Source organism: Ailuropoda melanoleuca, chromosome X (assembly GCF_002007445.2).
Source record: "Ailuropoda melanoleuca isolate Jingjing chromosome X, ASM200744v2, whole genome shotgun sequence".
NCBI lineage: Eukaryota > Metazoa > Chordata > Mammalia > Carnivora > Ursidae > Ailuropoda > Ailuropoda melanoleuca.
Genome location: NC_048238.1, coordinates 74,767,161 through 74,787,060, shown reverse-complemented (window position 1 = coordinate 74,787,060; position 19,900 = coordinate 74,767,161). Strand labels below are relative to the sequence as shown.

The following is a 19,900-nucleotide window of genomic DNA, read 5'->3' as shown; positions in this document are numbered from 1 at the left end:
GACACTTAGCGTGTGACGAGGAGAGAGTGGAAGAAGCAAAACTGCTGGTGTCCCAAGGAGCAAGTATTTACATCGAGAATAAAGAAGAAAAGACACCCCTGCAGGTGGCCAAAGGTGGTCTGGGTTTAATACTCAAGAGAATGGTGGAAGGTTAAGCAGCTTGGATGTCTTCTTCCTGTGTGTGTTTTGTGGCTGTCCCCAGTGTCCTGGAAACTCACGTCCTTGTGCACAAGCCATAGCCCATGAGCGATGAAGTGTTTTCGTCTTCAAAGTCTTATAAACGTGTTGAATATTGTTCCTGCCGAGGTCTTTGTTCTAAGCATACAACTCACTTGCCAGGCGTTGAATAACTGTTGAGACCGTTCTGCTCTTGTTGTATATTATTCCGTACCGAATCTGGGTTAATTTTGGGTTAGTTGGTTCTGTGGCTGTGGCGAGTCTGTAGCACCCTGCCCTCTGAGGCAGAACAACCCTGATAACACCGGGCCGTTTGTTCTGTCACGTGTTTCTAAGTAGGTTCGCGAATGTTCCACCGTCCAGTTGAAACGCATCCTAACTTGTCTCTCAAGCTCACTCAGAAGCCTATACCAAAAATTTCTGTTTTCTTAACAATACACTTCAATTTTATATTTGTTATGGGAGGAATACGTATATATTTTAAAGGACCAAATTTTCAATTGGAGGGCATGCTATCCAAGTCCGAAATTCCTAAACACTAAAATAATGAAAAGTAAGAGCCTGTGTACCCGTGTGTCTTTTTAATGAGCTCTTTCCCTCCAAAATAAAATGTATTGTTTTTAAAACAGAAGTTTTAAAGTACCTATATTAAGTCATCCTGTAGGGAAGAAATGTCAAACTCGTTAATGTGATATGTAACAAAAATGCATTTTGATTTGTATTTCGGAAACAAAAAATAAAATGTTGAGAGAATCTCCCAGTTTCTCTTTCAAATCAGTGAGACACCCTCTGTAAGCCTTAAAGTCCTTCATAAAGACATTTCTTAGTTTTTGCTAGCTCTGAAGTCAATAAAATTAGCGAAGCTTGAGCTGCAGCTGAAATCTTTAGAAATAGTAATCTTCTGAATTGCTAATTAAATGTGGAGCAAAAGAAAATAAGTGTAACCTTGATCTCAATTTAGGGAAACAACGTAAATGATTGCTGGTCATAAAATCTAATGATTGAACTCCAAGTGACTCCACAAATTATTTTTTTTAATTTGAATCTCATGCTGCAAATATTGCTTGAAATAAGTGATCCTGGTGAGCCCACAAACTTGCGTTAGTTGTGGGTCAGAGACTTCATGGCCAGCAGCTGAGAGGAGTTCTGCAAACACGAGCGGTGTGGTTGGTAATATAAAGCCTTTACATAAATATTTGGAGTGCTGATCTTCACAAGTAGTAATCAGGGAAGCATCTTCTTTTTTTTATTATTATTATTATATTATGTTAGTCACCATACAGTACATCCCCGGATTCCGATGCAAAGTTCGATAGGGAAGCATCTTCTTATGCAACGAAATGTTTGTCCATTGAATGCCAGGGATAGAATCGATGAGAGGGGAAATAATTTCTTTCCAGTGGTTTTTAGCAGTGAACAGAGAGTAAAGTCGTATCTAATCTCATCGGGCCTGTTAGGTCTGAAGGCATTTACTCTCACAAACACTGACTTTAGTGTCTGAGATAATCGGCTTTGTGGGTGTGAAAGAAAACTGGTCTTAGTTCTTTAATAAGAAACAGATGGGGGGTGCCTGGGTGGCTCAGTCGTTAAGCGTCTGCCTTCGGCTCAGGGCATGATCCCAGAGTCCTGGGATCGAGCCCCACGTCAGGCTCCTCCGCTGGGAGCCTGCTTCTTCCTCTCCCACTCCCCCTGCTTGTGTTCCCTCTCTCGCTGGCTGTCTCTCTCTCTGTCAAATAAATAAATAAATAAATAAAATCTTTAAAAAAAAAAAAGAAACAGATGGAACCAAGCCTCAGTTAATTTGTAGGCTATTGGCATTTTATAAATATAAACTATATATGATAAGGATATTGATGGCCCTGGATACTAATGAGATTGTTATCTGTTCATATAGGAAACCCAGTAGAGATGAAGCTGATTCAAGGTCAGCAGGTTTTACAGTTGCTTCCAAATGAACTCAAGAAAGATGAGAATCTCAGTTGTAAAGCTTAACTGAATATAAGCTGAAAGATGCAGGTTAATAGGAACAGTGGGAAAAAAAAGTGTAAGTATCTGTTGGAGGGAATCCACAGTTTGAGTTTCTGTGATACTCAGGGTAAATCAGCGTTTTACTTCATAATCTTTGACTTAGCAGTTTAACTCTTTGACCCGTGTGTTTTGATTTCCCCATTTCTTAACTGCATCAACTACAGTGAAGTCCCGACAGGGTTGTGTCTGCTGCTTTCTGTTTCCATAATGTATTACACTGTCAAGCCCCCAGGTCAGTCTGTGGGCAGGTGTGATACCGTGTGGGGGCTCTTGACTTTGGGTTGTAGGGCTCCAGCTTCACAGTTCTGACTGCCTGAAATTGCAGAAAATTGTATGCACATTTTTCTGGGAAAAGGGTTCTGTAGCTTTCACCAGACTCTCAGAGGGATCTGTGACTCCCCAAAAGGTTAAGGATCTCTCTGGTCAAGAGAAAAAAGAATATTGAACCAATTATCAGGAGGATGTGGTTATACAACAGTATAGTTCTACCACACTATATCATTTATAAATGTTTATAAGCCATTCTCCACTGAAGCCTTTAAGAAGGAAAAAAAATCATCTCCATCTTACAGTTGGAAAAACACCCAGAGCCAGAGGAATCTAGCTTTCCTGGATCCTGGTCCGTTTTCTGTCTGCCCCTAGTCAAAAACTGGTCCAAATGCAAAGCACTGTGGCATTTTGATAATAACCTGAGAGTTGTAGCACCTTCCCCCTCCCCCACACCCCACGCCTTCCGCCTTCCCTGCCTGCTTTTCTTTACTTTGGTGGTTTGTTTTTGGTTTCCTGGAACCTTCTTTAACATCCCCTAAGTCTTTGTTTTGTTTTTTCTTGTGGAAACCAAAGCTTCAAAGACAAGATTATTGACCATTGACGGGATTGAATCTTTCATGAGACCCTCTAACCTGTTTCCAGCCCATAGACATTGTAAAACAATCTTTTATTACTACAACTTTGGGTTGGTTTCGTTGAAATTAATTTGTTGCAGTTGAAAGAGCATTACACTGAGATCTAGTCGATTTGGTATAATCTCAGGCAGGTTATTTTCTCTGTCACTCAGGGAGTCTCTTCCAGGCATTGGGTGGGAATACGTAGGAATGATCCAAATTTTAAACCATGTTTACCCCTTCCTGTCTCCCCAACTAAGAAGGTAACTCTCTTACTATCTCCCCCCTCCACCCCATCATAGCCAGGCGTGGGCCACTGTGTGTGTTATGACCCTCGGGTATGCTGCAGTTGAAAAACGTCGAGTCCTATTCTCTCAAAGCTCCCTCGTAGCTCTCCTAGCTTTTCTTAGTGAAAGCACATCAAGCCCAAGTTACACAAAGGTCCAGGGTAAGAGCTGCAAGTATTAACTTCCCAGTGTGTTTTGGAGGGAGAGGTCACCTGGTACTCTGAAGGCCATCAGAGATATCAGTGTACATGACTTCTTAGCTACTGGTCAAGAATCACTATGTTTTAGTCCCTTTTCCTCATAGACCCCGGTAATTTGGAGGCCCTCCCCCGTGCAGTACAAATTCCAGCCTTTCTTGCCTGCTGTCAGCACACTACTGTTGATAACAGGCAAGAACTTGTCCCGTTTAGCAAGGCTGTAGACTTCTCGGGGACAAGAGCTAGCTCTGATTCTGCTCATCATCGTAGCACCTGCCACAGTACCTGGTTCCTAGTAGGCCTTCAGTCCATTAAAATAGCCGGTGGATGACTGAATAAACAGATGAATTTGAGGAGAATAAGGACCTACAGAGCCAAAAAGCTGTTCTGTTGATTTTAGCATATCCTAGTTGCTAAGTGCAGAAACAAAGAGATGAGGCAAGTTCCTGGAAATCTTTTGGCATAGCAAGAAGTGAATGGTTAAGAAACCCAAGGCTTCAGAGGGGAGGGGGGTGGGGGAATGGGATAGGCCGGTGATGGGTAGTAAGGAGGGCACGTATTGCATGGTGCACTGGGTGTTATTCGCAACTAATAAATCATCGAACTTTACATCAGAAACCAGGGATGTACTGTATGGTGACTAACATAATATAATAAAAAATTATTATAATATATATATAAAAAGAAAGAGGAAAGAAGAGAGCAAGCAAGAAAGCAAGCTTGCTTTTGAAAACTTTCATTTATTTATCTCTGTTTCGATTTGTTCTAGAGCTTATGTTTGAAATTGAATATGCATTTTGATTATATCGCCAGAAATTAAGTTTGTACGTAATTGAGGACTGAAAGTAACTATGCTAAAATGAAGGTAGTGGTTGACTTAAGAAGATGGCATTCTAGGTTTTTTTCCCTCTTTTTTTCCAGAAAAATTTAAAATGTTATCTTTTCAATAAAAGTGAATAAACAGTGTTAAGTTTTTTTAAAAAAAAGAAACTCAAGGCTGCTTTGGGGACCACCCACTTAAATTTTAACTCTCTACGGCAAAATAAATCTGGTAGTACCCTCTCTGAATGAGAATTATGCTGAAATAATTTGAAGTGTAATCAGAATGTGTGGGTAATGACCCATTCCATTACTTATTTTCTGATCCACCTTTGCTTGTTGGAAAGCTCTTTAACATGAGCCCGTTTTCCTGCCCAAGTAAACTTTAGTGAAAATTTTGTTAGGATTTCGTATTTTACAGGGTCTCAGGATTTATCACAAACAAATACATGGTGTATTATGGATATGCTAATAGAAGACTGAGGAGACCGAGATGAAACTTGCACTCAGCCCGAGTGGCCATACAAATAGGTAGAGTAGATGATAACCCATATGGTTTGATGCAAGAAGGTTCCTTTTTCCAGAAATAGCTCCCCTCCGGATTATTCCAGTGCTTGAAATTCCACCATTTAGACTCTGGATTAAGGAATCCCCTGTGTTCCAGAGTCCCCTTTCAAAAGGTAAATACTCAAAAGAGAGCTAGCTCATTATCAATCCAAAAATCATCACCGGATGATAAAAGATCATGGCCACTAGACAAGAACAGGTCACAGAACAGCTGCTTTTTAAAATGGGGCCCAGTCAGTTGAGTGTCCAGCTCTTTATTTTGGCTCAGGTCATGAGCTCAGAGTCCTGAGATCGAGCCCCACAACGGGCTCTGCGCTCAGCGGGAAGTCTGCTTGAAGATTCTCTCCCTCTGCCCCCCCCCACTCAGTGTGTTCTCTCTCTCTCTCTTAAATAAATAAAATCTGTAAAAAATAAAGTGCCAAGGGTAGAGGTAGGTCCTGAGCAATGAATTCTGCCTGAGGGATGCAGAGCTGAGTGGGTCACTGAGCTGGTAGGTGCATGAGAATCCTGGGTGTTTGGAAACTAAGGCGCCAGATGGCCAGGAAGGGCACTGAAAGGAGAGATCCAAAGATACCACTTCAGAGTAACCTCACCTTCCCAGTCTCGCCCAGCTGAGGTTTCTGCATGGGCAACATGTACTCTGTATTTTTAAGTCTGGACTTTCCCCTCCATTCCTGCTTGATTTCAGCTCAGCTTCCAGGCTCTTGAGATTGTTTTGAGTCATCCAACATAGTAATTGTTCTCCCCAGGAGGAAGGCATCCACACATTTGTTAAGTGTCCCTTCTGTGTTTTTATCTAGGTCACTAGTTCTTAATCTTGGATTCAGGGAGTCTGTAATTTACCTAAAACTGTACATGACATTTTGTGTATATAAGCGTTCTAATGGAGAGGGGTCCAGAGTTTTCGACAGATTTTCAAGGTGATCCATGACCTCAAAAGTTGAAAACCACTAAATCCAACTATTCACCAGTATTTTGACCAGAACAATGCTAATAAGGACAGGGTTCTGTAAGATCACCAGGAGTGACTTCCTTCCTGCTCAGCACTGATCCATCAGAAACTTGGGGGTACAGCTATTGACTGTTCTAGATTAGTCTCTTTTCTTCTGATTTGCCTCTAGTGTAAAAGTGGAAGAGGAAAGTGAATTCCAGCTACTTTGGTGTTCTGGTAATTGAGATTTTTACACTGCTGGTGTTTAGTTTTTAATCTTTAAATATTAGATCATTCTTAAAACCATCATTTTGCTTACTGGACCCATCACACTCAATGTATCATAATAATATATTTCATGGGAATGGAATTACAGATGCTTCAAAAAATCCCTACAATTGGCCGAAAATTGACACATCAAAGAAAATACCTGAGTAAAAGCTTGTTATTTCTCTCGATGGCTCCAGCCAAGCGTAAATGTTAAGTTCAATCTACCTTAAAACTGATGAAGGCTCTACCTCAATTAGCGTGTAGGTTTGTTCTCTATATAAAGGGCTTCTCAGCTTAAGAAAATCCCCTACATGAAAATCGGGATCTAATTCATTTAAAAAGGATTCACCTTGGAAAGAAGTCAGACAAAACAATTACAGACTGTATGACTGCATTTATACAAAGGTCAAGAAAAGGGCAAAGCTAATCTCTAATGATGGAAAGCAAATCACTGGTCCCTAGGGCCAGGGTGAAGGTGGGATTGCACAAACAGGCATAGGAAACGCTTTGGATTGATGGAAATGCTCTGTTTAAATTGTGGTGGTTTCATGGGCATGTATGTCTGTCAAAACTCATCAAATGGTACACTTGAAATGGGTGTGCTTTATTGTATGTGAAGTAGATGTCAAAATAATGTTAATAAAAGATTTACCTTAAGGAGAAGAAAGGGATAAAGAAAGGGGGGGTAATCAGAAGGGGGAATGAAGCATGTGAGACTATGGACTCCGAGAAACAAACTGAGGGCTTCAGAGGGGAGGGGGGTGTGGGAATGGGATAGGCCGGTGATGGGTAGTAAGGAGGGCACGTACTGCATGGTGCACTGGGTGTTATACGCAACTAATGAATCATCGAACTTTACATCAAAAACCAGGGATGTACTATATGGTGACTAACATAACATAATAAAAAATATTATTATAAAAAAATTTTAAAAAAAGATTTACCTTAGGATCATTCAAATACGATTTTATTGAGTATTATTTATTGAGCCTCAAAATAAGATTTAAAATCTGATTACACAAATGAAAAAGTCTACCTATAAAAATCTTCAAGGTGGAATGTGGGGAAAATATGATCGATGGAAGAAACATTTTAGCATGTTAGTTAATATTTAGCATTTGTACAAGAATGGTATCTATTAATGTGGAATATCCCAACAGTGAAACAGATTAAATAATTAGTTCAGATTATCTAAAATAGATCTTAAGTGTTCATTTAGAACAGTTTCCTATTCTGGCCCTTCTAAAGTAGACAGCATCAGACGTGGTGGTAACTTAATGTCTCATTAAAAGCCAAATTGTACATTACCCACATGATACCAACATGTTGTAGTCACCGAAGGAAAATGTTACTTGGAATTGTTTGCGTGTACATTATCTTGCATTGAAAAATTAGTTTATTTAAAAATTTTGCTATGCTCAAGATCTTGTATAGCAGGGCAGTTCCTTGGGAAATCTAATATGATAAATGAAGCACTGATTTTAAGACCTTGTTTTAATATGTACCCTTTACATATTCTCCTCTGGAATTTTTGAGGATTTATTTTCCCCCAGTCTCTGAGAGAATGCTGGCCAATTCTCGTCTTCATGGCCAATGTGAAAATGAATTAGGGAAGGCCTGACAACTGATCCTAAGAATCATATTGAATCCAATTAATGCCACCTTGTCATGTGTGCATGCAGAATGTAACAGAGCAGCTGAAAATAGAGAAATAAGATTTTCCGAAGTACAGTGTAGATGTTGCTGCAAAACGCTGTCAACCGAAGTAGAAATCACTTGCTTTGTCATTAGTTACACTTACATGTTAGTAAAAGTGTAAGTAACGCAGGAACCCATGCATTCATCTTGACCTGTTTATTTTTATACTGATGGTAGGAGCACCTTGTCAGAAGAGGGTGGGTCAGAAGACAGGGACGTGCTGGGAGACTGGTTAGGGCAACTGAACTCCAAACGCCAGTGATGGGTCCCTCACTGATGAACACCGCACTCAGGGTACCAGCCTATGGCTTTTTCACTCCCTTTTCCGGGTCGCACAAGGGCTCCATAACAATCCCGGGCTCGGGCTCTGACTCCGCCTCGGGCTCCGGCTCTGGCTCCAGCTCTATCTCAACCTCAGGCACGGGGTCAGCCTCTGGCCCCGGGGCAGGCTGTGGGGCAGGCTCCCGGACAGGCTTAAGCTCAGGCTCAGGGGTGGGCTCGTGATCTGGCCCCAGGAGGGTCTCGGGGTCATTCTCATGGCCAGAAGGCGGCAGAGTCGCTTCTAGTTGGATAACGTGTTCTGCGGGCATTGCCTCGAGCTCTGTGCTTTGCTTTATCTTTGTCATTGGTCTGCAGGAAGAAGGCCCAGGGAAGAACGAGTTAGGGTTCAGCATTTCATGCGGAGCCCTAGGCTCCGTAGCTTCAGCGACCACAGGTTCCAATATGCTCAGGACCTCTGTGATGTCTGATATTCTGACTCCCCGCCAGAACACCCGTTCGTCTTCTCTCCCAAACAGAGAGGTTAGGTCTCGACGAAAGAATGAGAGTCCAAGAGAGAAAAACTAGTATCCCAAAGGTGGTTAAACGAGTTGATAGACATAAAGCATAGAGCAGAGTCTGGCACACAGTTGTCAGGAACGGATAGCTGCTGCCACCCTTCTTTCAGAGAAGCAGCGAGGGGGAGCAGAAAGACACCTCTGTTATGTCAGTCTAAAGAGGGCGCTGAGGAAGAGCTGGCCGAGAGAGCTACGCCCGACAGACGTCAGCGTGCAAGTAAAGACAACAAAGTAAGATCTTACTCGAGTTCTGTGCTGGTTTTTGAATTTCTCTTCCTTTCCTTCCCCTTTGCCTTTGCCTTGCTCCTTGCGAAGCACACAACAGAGATGATAATGGCAGCACCCACTAGGGTACCCACCAGCGCCCCAACGATGATGCCAACTTCCGGATCTGGAAGAAACAAGCAGCTGGTTGGTAAAGTGGAACATACTGTCTGCCTCACGTGTGCATTTGTGACCAGTTTGGAATATCTGGAGCCCTCACAGGGTGCGGAAAATGACTTGTATAGGCTGGAAACCCCTAGAACTCTGCCAGTTGGACTCGCCCTGGCTCAACTGTGGAGCTCAGCCATGCACACTGATAACACATAAAGAAGACATATGCCAACTTGAGGGAGGCGGACACGGGGCTCACTTTCAAAACGGGGCTGAGGGAAGTGAGCCTTCAGTGGGCATCTGCTTGATCAATGAAAGAAACACCATGGAGCTACAATCTGGTAACGGGAGAAAGGACCTCTGTTAGAGGCAGGGGCATTTCACCAGGCTTACTGGAGCACAGGTGAAGTCGGTCCCTAAAAACCTCTCCCACGAATGCCATGCTCGCCAAGGAGCCTCGTGCATTCTGGCCACTGGAAAAGGATATGCCCATTCCCATAAACAGGCATCTGGTTTATTCGATCAGTGTATGGAAAAACTCAACTAATGGGCGATGATCCAGCTGAACACCCTTCCACTGTCCCTGGGAGACCTTGCCTGAGTTCCAGTGGGCCCGTCCCCAGCCACCTCCCTTCGAACAAGGCTTAACGTCTTATATTTTGAGATGAGAGGCTAGTTGAGTTGCCTGGTCATTTTTTCAACTTCTTAGGATTAAAGGGATCCATGTGCATGACTTGGAAAGTCACACTGTTCTACTAGACTTCTAGCAAAGAAGCAGCAGTCCCCGTCCTCGCTCCTCCCCGTCTCTGTGTCTCATTCACTACAGGCAACCACTCTTAACTCTTTTTCTCTAATCATCTGCTATTTGCCCCCATGTTTCTATTGTGCCTGTTTGAATTTTCCAATGTTTGTCATTTTTTGATGACTTCCTACCCTGGAACGGTGGGGATTGCCTTCTTACTCTACCCCACTCCCGATTCTCCGGATGTAGGCAGAGCACAAGTTGTGGTGACATCAAAGGTCACAGGATTATGACTACGTAAGTATCATTCGCAGTTGCAGAACATATAGTACATCCTATGATTCTTGGTTTTTACCCAGCTCGGGGCTTGAACTCACAGCCCTGACATCGAGACCTGAGCCAAGATCAAGAGTCAGACGCTTAACCGACTGAGCCACCCAGTCGCCCCCCTATTATGATTCCTGTACATTTAAAATTTGTCTTTGAGGTTAAAAATTGCCTCATTTGGTGATTTTTTAAAAACGTATTACTACTAACCCCCCAAATCTCCACCAAAACTGTTAAAACTCCTTTCCGTAGATTTAAACCCATCAGATAATCTATCGGTTTCTTATGATTTTTTTCCCTTGGAGACATCCCTTCTGGAACCCTCCATCCTCCTCCCCCAGCATGGACTGCTTGCCCTTCTAAGCCTGCTGCTGTAGTGTCATCGTCCATCAGCTGCCTTTCACCTTCATCCCTATTTTATAGATAAAGAAACAGGCTTTACAAGTTCTCTCAAGATCCAGCTCAAATAGCACTTTCTCGATACAGCTGGCCCTGGTTCTATAAGCATGATTAAGTGTTTCTCCTTTAGTGTCCTGGAGACCCTGTACAGATGGCTATTCTAGCACTTAACACATTTTACTGTTTGTTCCTCCAGCTAAGTAAGACATAGATCTAATTAATCTCTGCATCTGCATCACCTATGAGCGTTCCTGGCATAGAGTAGATATCCAGTTAAGGTTTGGAGGAGGGAGACAGGCAGGCGGGCCAGCAGGCTACCAAATGCCAATGTCATTTAAAAAGAGCATTTGAGGGGAAGCAAGACTCAAGCACAACTCTTGAGTCTCTACAGGTACAGCGTGACTACTTCTGGAAAGGCAAAATGGGATTGGGGAAGATACAGAGATACACAGCAGAAATGACCGAGGGACGAGGCAGAGAATGAGACCACAAAGACCCGAAAGATGTCTCTTCACCTTCGAATAGAAATTAGGTGATTGAAGAAGCAACCCAGAATTGGAAAATGTTTGATTACAGGACAAGCGAAAGGAAGAAAGCTTAGCTTCATAGGAGAGCAATGGTCCAAGGGAACTGGCCACCTGGATACGGTGTGTATGAGTCACAGATTCAAAGTGAGTTAGGAATAATGAATAGATGACGTGATCCTAAGTGTTACTAAGTGATCATTCAAAGGTGTGGCAAGGGGCGTTCTCGGTGGCTCAGTCGGTTGAGCGTCTGCCTTCAGCTCAGGTCATGATCCCGGGGTCCTGGGATCCAGCCCCACGGCAGGCTCCCTGCTCAGCAAGCAGTCTGCTGCTTCCTCCGCCCCTGTCCCTTCCCCTTCCTCTTCCCCATCATGCTCTCTCTCTTGAATAAACAAAATCTTTAAAAAAAATGAAAGGTGTGGCAAGATATCCCTTGTGAGAGCTTGCCCCCAACTGGCCCTGTTTGACAACTCCAGGCCCTCAAGTCTATGCTTAGTAATTAAGCACCTTTGAACTGGAAGGTTGTGGTTTAAAGCATCCTGGCTGGACGCCTGGGTGGCTCAGTGGGTGAAGCATCTGCCTTGGGCTAAGGCCATGATCCCAGGGCCCTGGGATCGAGCCCGGCATTGGGCTCTTTGCTCAGTGGGGAACCTGCTTCTCCCTCTGCCTGCCGCTCCCCCTGCTTGTGCTCTCTCCCTCCCTCTCTCTGACAAATAAATAAAATCTTTAGAAAAAATAAAAATAAAGGCATCCTGGCTCTGCCAGTCACTAACTGGATGACCTTGAAGTCACTTACCTCTTTGAGTTTCAGTTTCCTTTTCAGTTAAAATGAGGCTAACAATATATTGTGCCTCCTAGACAGGGTGGTTAGACAATTGACTGAGGTAATGCTCACAGCACCTGGCCACGTGCCTGGCACCTAATTTGTGCTCCACAAATATTAGCCACTGTGACTGTAGGTACAAGTGTGATTATTACTACTATTATTGGAGGCAGATCTTAATGAATTACTGAAACACTGGAAAGTCTGCGAGCTCCGTGTTCGACACAGATTGCCGGTTTCCCCTGGATTCACCAAAAGCATCACAAAGAAAATCCAGCCTGGTATTATCAGTGGGGCTGTTATTTTATTTATTAAATAGTGATATCTACTTTTAGAAATTTTGTGAGGGTTAAACAAAATATTTGTAAATGCTTTAAGGCAGCGTATGGCACATATTAAGTACTGTGTAAACATTAGATATTAGGATGGTAATAATTCAGCGTATCAACCTATAAATAAACCACCAAAATCGCCAGAGAGGCAGGAAGGACTAAGCAGGGATCCTAATTAATTCACTTGGTTGGCAGGCCCAGGATACTTGACTTAAGGAGAAAGTGCGTTAAAGTTGGATGATCAACTCACGGGAAGAAGTTAGATCAATTTCGCAGGAACTGTTGCCAAGGTTGTTGCTAGCCGTGCACTGGTAATAACCTTGTTCAAAACTGGTCAGATTTCCAATAACCAAAGTCCCAGTGGCTGGGTCTGTCAAAAACAGGAAATAGACTGTTGAAATCTCTTATGGGGGGTACAGATCATGTCACTGTAGCCCAATCACTCCATGCCCACCCACTCCCTCACATTGGCCCCCCTTTCTTGAGCTGTCCAGCGTCCCACTAGACCCCTCTGAACTCTTCCAAAGGTAGCCCACCTGGGACCATGCCTCTTCCCTCCATACCCGCTGCCTCTGAGTGACCCAGAAACAGGCTTAACTTCCAGAGGTCGGGGAAAAGACCAGACCACAGTCTTCTTGCTGGGAGATCTGCCCCCCCCCCAGAAGACTGAGCTCTAAAGAGGAGCAACCAGCCCCACACGCATGCCGTCAGCCAACCACACACACCAGGCCTTGCCAGGGACTGCGGAGGGCTGGACTTACTGAAGTTTTCCTTCACTGGGATGATGTTTCCACCTTGGAGCTTATACCAGTAGTACAGAGGGGAAGGTGTCCCAAGCACAGAGAGGCAAGAAAGAGATATCGGATGGCCAGTCTCTGGTACTCCTTGGATGCTGCAAAAGGGCTTAGAAGGCTTGACTGTAAGGCAATGACACAGAGTAAAAATGCTGCAGGGGGAGCTGCAACCTGTCACAATCTGCGGCCACTTCCTACTGTCATTTTGTGCACTACCCTGCTGGGCGCTCAGTTTTGAAAGCTTTAAGAACTTCGTGTAACCGTTTTCCGATTGTACCGCCAGGTGGGAGTAGAGTACTTCAGGTTCAAGGATCTGCCAGGCACCAGGCCATTAGGATTCTAGCAGCATCTCTGCCGTCTGCCTCCCTCCCCAGATTCATGACCATGAATTTCCGCATTGTGTCTTAAAATATGCCTTTATTAAAACAGCCAAATGTAAGGAAACACTAAATGACTACAGTCACAGTTTATACTTTTGGAGCCCAGGTTTAAAGGAAAATAGAACCCTTAGATACTTTGAGATTAAGTTCTTTCTTATTCTTTTTACAATCTTTGTTTTATCAATGCTATATTTTTCCTTTCCTTTAGGAGTCATGTTTGGACATTTATTTCTCTGGGGGTGGGTGACCCAAAATTATTGGAGGGTCTGAATTGGCCTGCATTCTTCATCGGTCGGGGAAGCCCATTTTGAAGGGGGTGTGCTACACAAAGCTGAAATCTTTATTCATCTTTCACCCCACAAGCATTGACTTGTGTGCCTTTTGGTGTGCCCGGGACTGGACTAGGCACCGGAAATGCCCAAGTAACGTCTGACGTGGGGTGAAGGGAGTAGCAGCAGATAAGGCCAGAGAGCAGCAGGGGCTACAGCTTGGAAGGCTTTGTATTTCATGTATTTGATACAGAGAGCAGGAGGACCACAGAAGGAATTTAAGTAGGGGAAGAATGGTGGTCATTTTTACTACTTTAGACAGTTTGCACGCACGCTGGGGGTGCCTGAAGCAAGGGAGAGGAGGAGGCAGAGTCCAGAGGTCTCAAGGAAGTAGACTCGATGGCACTTGGTGGCCCAACGAATAGGGGGCATGAGGAAGAGGGCGCAGGCGGGGATGGCTCCCAGGTTTCTGATTGGGACTGGGTACATGCCATCCCGAGATAAACCAGGGAGGGGCAGATTTTCCGGGATGGAGGGAGGAGGAGAAAGGGGCGATGATACTGTCATCTGGGGACATACTGAATCTTAGCTGTTCATGAAACATCTCCATGGAGGGCTCCTGTGGGAAACCGAGGATCTGAATTTCCTCATTCATCTTACTGCTCACGGCTTGTTCTAAGCTGTGTGTTACATATAGATAATAATCTGAATTTCAGTACTTACCGACTCATCCTTGCTTATCTTAACATAGGTATAAAACCCTCCGAAGACCCCCAGGTCCTCTAGCTTAGGTTAGTTGTACCGTAAATGCTCTTACCTTGGAGGCGGCAGTCAGGAGCACAGTGCTGGGTCCAGGCAGACTCCTCTCTGCAACTTTCCTCTAGAGGTGTTTAGGCAAGTAACCTAACCTCACCAACCCTCAGCTGACCCATGTGTGTAAATGTGAACCAGAGACCATCTGACTTCTGACTAATCCAAACATATTGAATTTAGATGTCTATAAGTGCCTTGCACGTGGAATTGCTGTTGTCCATGGGCAGGACTAATTTCTCCTACCACATCTTATAGTTTTCTACTGAAGTCGATCTTCCAGTCTTAGACTCTAGCCCGCTGTACACAGGATCAAGGAGACGGAGATGGCTGTAACCCTTTGAAACCCTTCACCATCCCTGTCTTCTAAACAGGTGGCTTTAAATGAAAATAAGTATTTTTCAGAATGCCTGGGTGGCTCAGTCGGTTAAGTGTCTGCCTTTGGCTCAGGTCATGATCCTGGGGTCCTAAGATCAAGCCCCGTATTGGGCTCTCTGCTTAGCGGGGGGCCTGCTTCTCCCTCTGCCTGCCACTCCCCCTGCTTGTGCTCGCTCTCTGACACATAAATAAATAAAATCTTTTTTAAAAATAAGTATTTTTCCCTTTAGCTCTTTATTCTCTTTTCCTTACCATTGATTTTCTCAGGTGCGGACATCTCATTTGATTTGCTTACCCTAAGCTGGGCTATTTAACCAGAAGTCCATTGCAACCATCACATGAGATACTGTCTATTTCAAACCATGATGACTTGACGGCCTTTACAGAATTTTGAACAGAAAATTAAATTTTTTTTCTGAACACAGTTTCCTTCCTTTATTTTTTATTAACAAAACACTTAGCGTATCACTTTGAACCACATCCCAAACCTATATATTTTCTAGAACTACTGAATCAGGATTGAATTGACGTTTCATCCAGCTAACGTCCCCAGTAGAACTTGGATGTTTTACTGGCAAAGCCATTGATCTCCCATTTAGCATTATTGCTTTCAGCAGAATGAGACTGGGAGGGAGAGGCTCACCTCAGAAAATCAATTAAAATGCTTCATTGCGTCCCCAAGCCTTCTCTAAATTCATCATTTTCTTTTTAGGTGCCAAATCGCAGAAGGAATATGATGCTCATTCCAAATGCATACAAAATAATTATTCAAACTCTACCTGGTTATTTTTCAGAGATGCATTTTTCCAAGGCTGTCATACCTAATGGAAGCCTCTCAAATGAACGGTCGTCCAAACCACCTAAGCCTTTGCTCATTGCTGTTTCCTTCACCTAAATCGTGCCCTGCCACCTCAGCTCCTATTCTCAAAACTTTTGGAGGGCTGAAACCCTATCTTTTACATCTTTCTGTCTCTGTTACGTAGCACAGGAACCACACGTGTGTTCAGGGTTTGTTGAATGAATTTATGCATGAAGGAGTGAATGCGTGGGATCTCCATCCATCACTGCATCATGGCATGTCTCTGGGAAATGCATGGCATGGTCGCTAAGGAAATATCAACACGTCTCCCCACAGTTGGCCTCCCTTACCCCCCTGCACCCCTCCATGCCCCACCCCTCAGTCAGGACAAGCAGGATAGGCACTCATAGGCCATGGAACTTCAGAACTGCCAACAGCCTCTGTGATTTTTAGAGAAAATTACCAGTCTCAAGATTTCCAGAAAGCAAATATTTGTAGAAGGTCTTGGTTCTTACCCCAATTAATAAAAATAGAATTAATAAAAATAGAATTCGTGTGAGTTCCCAAACAAGATAATCTACAGACTCTTCTGCCGTTCTGGATCCTGGATGCTTAAGGAAAAGTCGTGACAGTCGTTGCGGAACAAGTGACCCAAAGACTCATGGGAAAGCAACTCAAAGAGGAAATGACCTTCAATTTCTTATAGAAGTTGACAGGATTCTCCGAGCTTTAAATTTAAGAATATTAACCTTCCTGTCTAACTTTATCTCTGAGCTTTTTGGAAGCTCAGAGATAAAGAGGCTTGGCTTATTTAGGTTGTTTCTGGTCAGGACAACCCAGAGCCCGGGAGTAGCAGGAAACCAAGAGAGGACTAATCCCTCAAGTGCTTTGAATGTGGACTCTCCGTCTATCGTTTGATCCTCATAACAAACCCATGAAGACGGGGTTTACAATTCCACCTCAAAATGGCCAGAAAAAGGTGGACTGAGGTGCCTGAGGCCACTGAGTAGCAAAGTACGAGCTAGAACCTAAGCCTTTGGACTCCTAGCGTCTGTGCTGTGCTGTTTAGTTCCCAGGTAATTGACTCATCTTCCGAACATCAACTCTCCCAGGAAAGGGCTTGTAATTCTCCTGTCTTCCCCCTGTACCCCAATGCCTAGCATTGGGCTCAGCAAAATAAAGGCAGGATTGAGCTACCCTACTCTTAAAACTCAGCTCCTGATTACCTTTCCCTCCTTTCCAGGTGGGTAGATGCAGTAGCAAACTTCATCTGGGGCCTCACCTGGGGGGCAAGCTCGGACAACTCTGGACGGTTCTCCTAGGTGTGCACCTTTTACCAGTTGCTGCTTTTCCAAGCCACCCAATTATCAAGTTCCTGGTTTGATCTAGTTCCTCCTTTCCTGTGATGGATGTACACAGCTTGAAAGGAACAAGGACTAGATCAGCTCCATTTGGAATTACTTAGAAATGGGAGAGCCCTTAGCTCAACTGATTAATCGGGGAGGGTTGACAGCCCTTTCCTCTCTCTCTTCGATACTTCCAAAGGCCTGCAGATAAGACCTTGCTAGGCCTCCAGACAGGAGCAAAACTCCCATTGTCCTCTCAGAGATTGGAAGGAGTGCTAGACATCCCCCAAAACTGTGAATTCTCCAAGAGCAGAAACCATGCCTCCATCATTATAAACTTCATGGCTCCTGGCACAAAATAGGAAGCACTCAGTAAATACTGTATAAATGAACCACTCCAAGTGCATTTGAAAAGCAGATATGACTTGCTGAATGTCACGTAATGAATATCTGTGTATAAATTCTCCTCCGCGGCTTAACCTGTGGTCCTTTTTTCCTGATAATGCTATCGTTTTTAAAAGCGACCCTCCTGCCTTTACTCAAAAGAATGAGTTCATGGTGGGAATTGTAGCTGGCTTAGGAGAGAAAATAAATGGACAATTGTCTCCCCCAGCTAGGACTGGCTCTCATCAGAGGTTCCCTCCGAAGGAGTTGCTAGTGATCATTTAGTGGGGATGGTGCATCGTCCCATCTGCCCTCGTTCCTCCCTTCAGAGACGCGGATCCCAGGAGGTTTGGGTCATCTTCTGCTGTCTGTCGGTTTGGCAGCACTTTTGGTTTGGCAATTGTTTCAACATGTTTTGTGAGTGATTTCTCAGTGTTACTCTAAGGGTTGGGTTGGTGGTGTGTCTCTATTTCCCCAACAAGAAAAGGAGCAGGGAGGATATTCACCCCCTGGGACTTAATTAGCACCATAATTCACTGCCTTGGCTCATTGAGGGCCCTAAGTTGTTCCAAGAAGAGAAAAAAAACAGAAAAAATTGCCCATACCTAACACATTGACTTGGAGGATGCCTTGATTTTTTCCAACAAAGTCAGGGGGGTTGTTAACATCGCAGACGTAGACACCACTATCTGCTGGTTGCATATGCGAAATGGTGATAGATGCGTTATCTGGATCGTTGGACCCTACAATTCGATCTTTAAATTGCCCGATGGCTACAGCTTGTCCACCTTCAGAATAGTAAATCTAGGACAGAAAAATGGCAGAAATGAGAACCGGAGAGTGTCCGGGGCGAAGATAAGCTACCCAGAAGGACCCTCCATCCGACGTTACCTTTGTTGGCAAGAGGCAACATTCCCACCTACCCCCTCCCACACGGAACAGATCCCATGGCAAGAGGGGGGTCTCAGTGGGGAGCTTTAGCTTTCTCACAGCTGTGCACAACCACCCCCTCACGTGGGCGCACAGCACTTCTGTGATGCCGTCAGAGCAGGGATGCGTGCTGATCTCACAGATGGTAAACAGCTGGAGCTGAGCGGCTCAAGGGCTAAGTTCAGCTACATCAAAATGCTCACCTGAGGAGCCCACCTGGAGGAAACTCACTGTATAAAACATAGATGCCTGTTGGGAAAGCCGAAACCATCATTCTTCCCCCCCTTTATAAACTTTTTTTTTTTTACACTTTACTCAGTGAGACTACAGGACTATCTGGTTTCCCCAAGAGTTAGAATATTCGTACTCCTTTCATACACCCCTGCTCCTCCGGATAAGCGAGCTCAGGTTTATCCCGTTTGTTAGAAGAGTAACATTTCAGAGCGGAGAAGCCCCTGAGAAATCATCTGGTCCCACCCCCTCATCGTGGCCTAGGAAGTACTTCGTCAGTGGCAGCTCCCCCCTTCCTCCCCATGTGGCAGGAGGCAGAACGGGAATTATCATTTCATTTAGACAAAAAGGGCCCTCAAATCCCAAAAGATTAAATGACTCATCCAAAGTCACAGGCTTCATTTATTATTACTATGATTTACCACCGTCGAGGAAGATCTGGGCTCTAGTCCTACCTCTAGTAAAGATCATGAATAGTTAGATCATAATGGCAACCATGGGAGCAGCATGGTGAGGCGGAAAGAGGCCTGTCTAGGGGTCAGATGACCTGGGTTTTAGGCACAGCTCTGCCTCTGACTGTGACATAGGGAAGGTGGCCTCCGGTCATGTCTCCATGGAGACCTGCATTGTGATGAGAAACAATGTGATTTAATCTCTCCAACCTTTCGTTTCCACATCTGAACAAGGAGCCAGAGCATTGTCCTCCAAATTATGAGATGTATTCCCCAGGGATAGGGACATAAGCTGATTTTAGGTGGCACATAAATGAAAACTTATTCAAAGACACATATCTTGCATATCGCATCTGTGACTTCATGGATATTATTGGTTAGGGTGACACTAAGGCAGTTATTTTTAAAAAATTTTAAGAAACCAAGTCACTATAGAAAATGACATTAAATAATACTGCTGGTAACTCACAATTATGGCAAAAATCATAAAGATGAGACATAAAGGACTGAAGCTTGGGAATCGCTGGACTAGGTGATCCTTGAGGTTTCTTCATCATACACACACATCCTACACTCTTTGTTAGTTTCATATAAATGTGTGTCATTTGAGTGATGATTTATTATTTAATAAACTGGTATCTCCCTAGTCCAGTGGAACTAATTAATGTTTTCATAACATCTACTAAAAGGGCCTTATTCATTTAATCCACTCTCCTCACTTTCTAGAGGAAACCGAAGCCCAGAAAGGTAAAAAACAATAACAGCAGCAACAAAATCACATACACACAAAGTTAACAGTGAAGAAAGGTCTAGAACCTGGTTCTTCTAATTCCTTGTCCAGTGCTCTTTACTTTAATAGGATAATGAGAGAGGAAAGACAATCAGCAAACCAAAAGATATGGTCCAAGATA

The 19,900-nt window shown here is 44.0% G+C and overlaps 2 protein-coding genes across 4 annotated transcripts in view; one reads left to right on the top strand and one right to left on the bottom strand.

Annotated features, from left to right (window-relative positions):
- Positions 1-932, top strand: part of PSMD10 (proteasome 26S subunit, non-ATPase 10) — a 6,998-nt gene extending 6,066 nt beyond the window's left edge. The window contains exon 5 of one of the 2 annotated variants that reach the window (XM_034650013.1): positions 2-932. In XM_034650013.1, coding sequence (XP_034505904.1) covers positions 2-155 — 154 coding nt within the window. In that variant the 3' untranslated portion in view covers positions 156-932. The remainder of the gene's footprint in view (position 1) is intronic. The other variant, XM_034650014.1, reaches the window with a different exon arrangement.
- A 6,188-nt stretch (positions 933-7,120) lies between these two features.
- Positions 7,121-19,900, bottom strand: part of VSIG1 (V-set and immunoglobulin domain containing 1) — a 90,982-nt gene continuing 78,202 nt past the window's right edge. For both annotated transcript variants that reach the window (XM_034649852.1, XM_011229129.3), the window contains exons 3-7: positions 17,982-18,180; positions 12,978-13,133; positions 12,467-12,586; positions 8,938-9,085; positions 7,121-8,488 (exon numbers count right to left, since the gene is read on the bottom strand). In XM_034649852.1, coding sequence (XP_034505743.1) covers positions 8,161-8,488; positions 8,938-9,085; positions 12,467-12,586; positions 12,978-13,133; positions 17,982-18,180 — 951 coding nt within the window. In that variant the 3' untranslated portion in view covers positions 7,121-8,160. The remainder of the gene's footprint in view (positions 8,489-8,937; positions 9,086-12,466; positions 12,587-12,977; positions 13,134-17,981; positions 18,181-19,900) is intronic.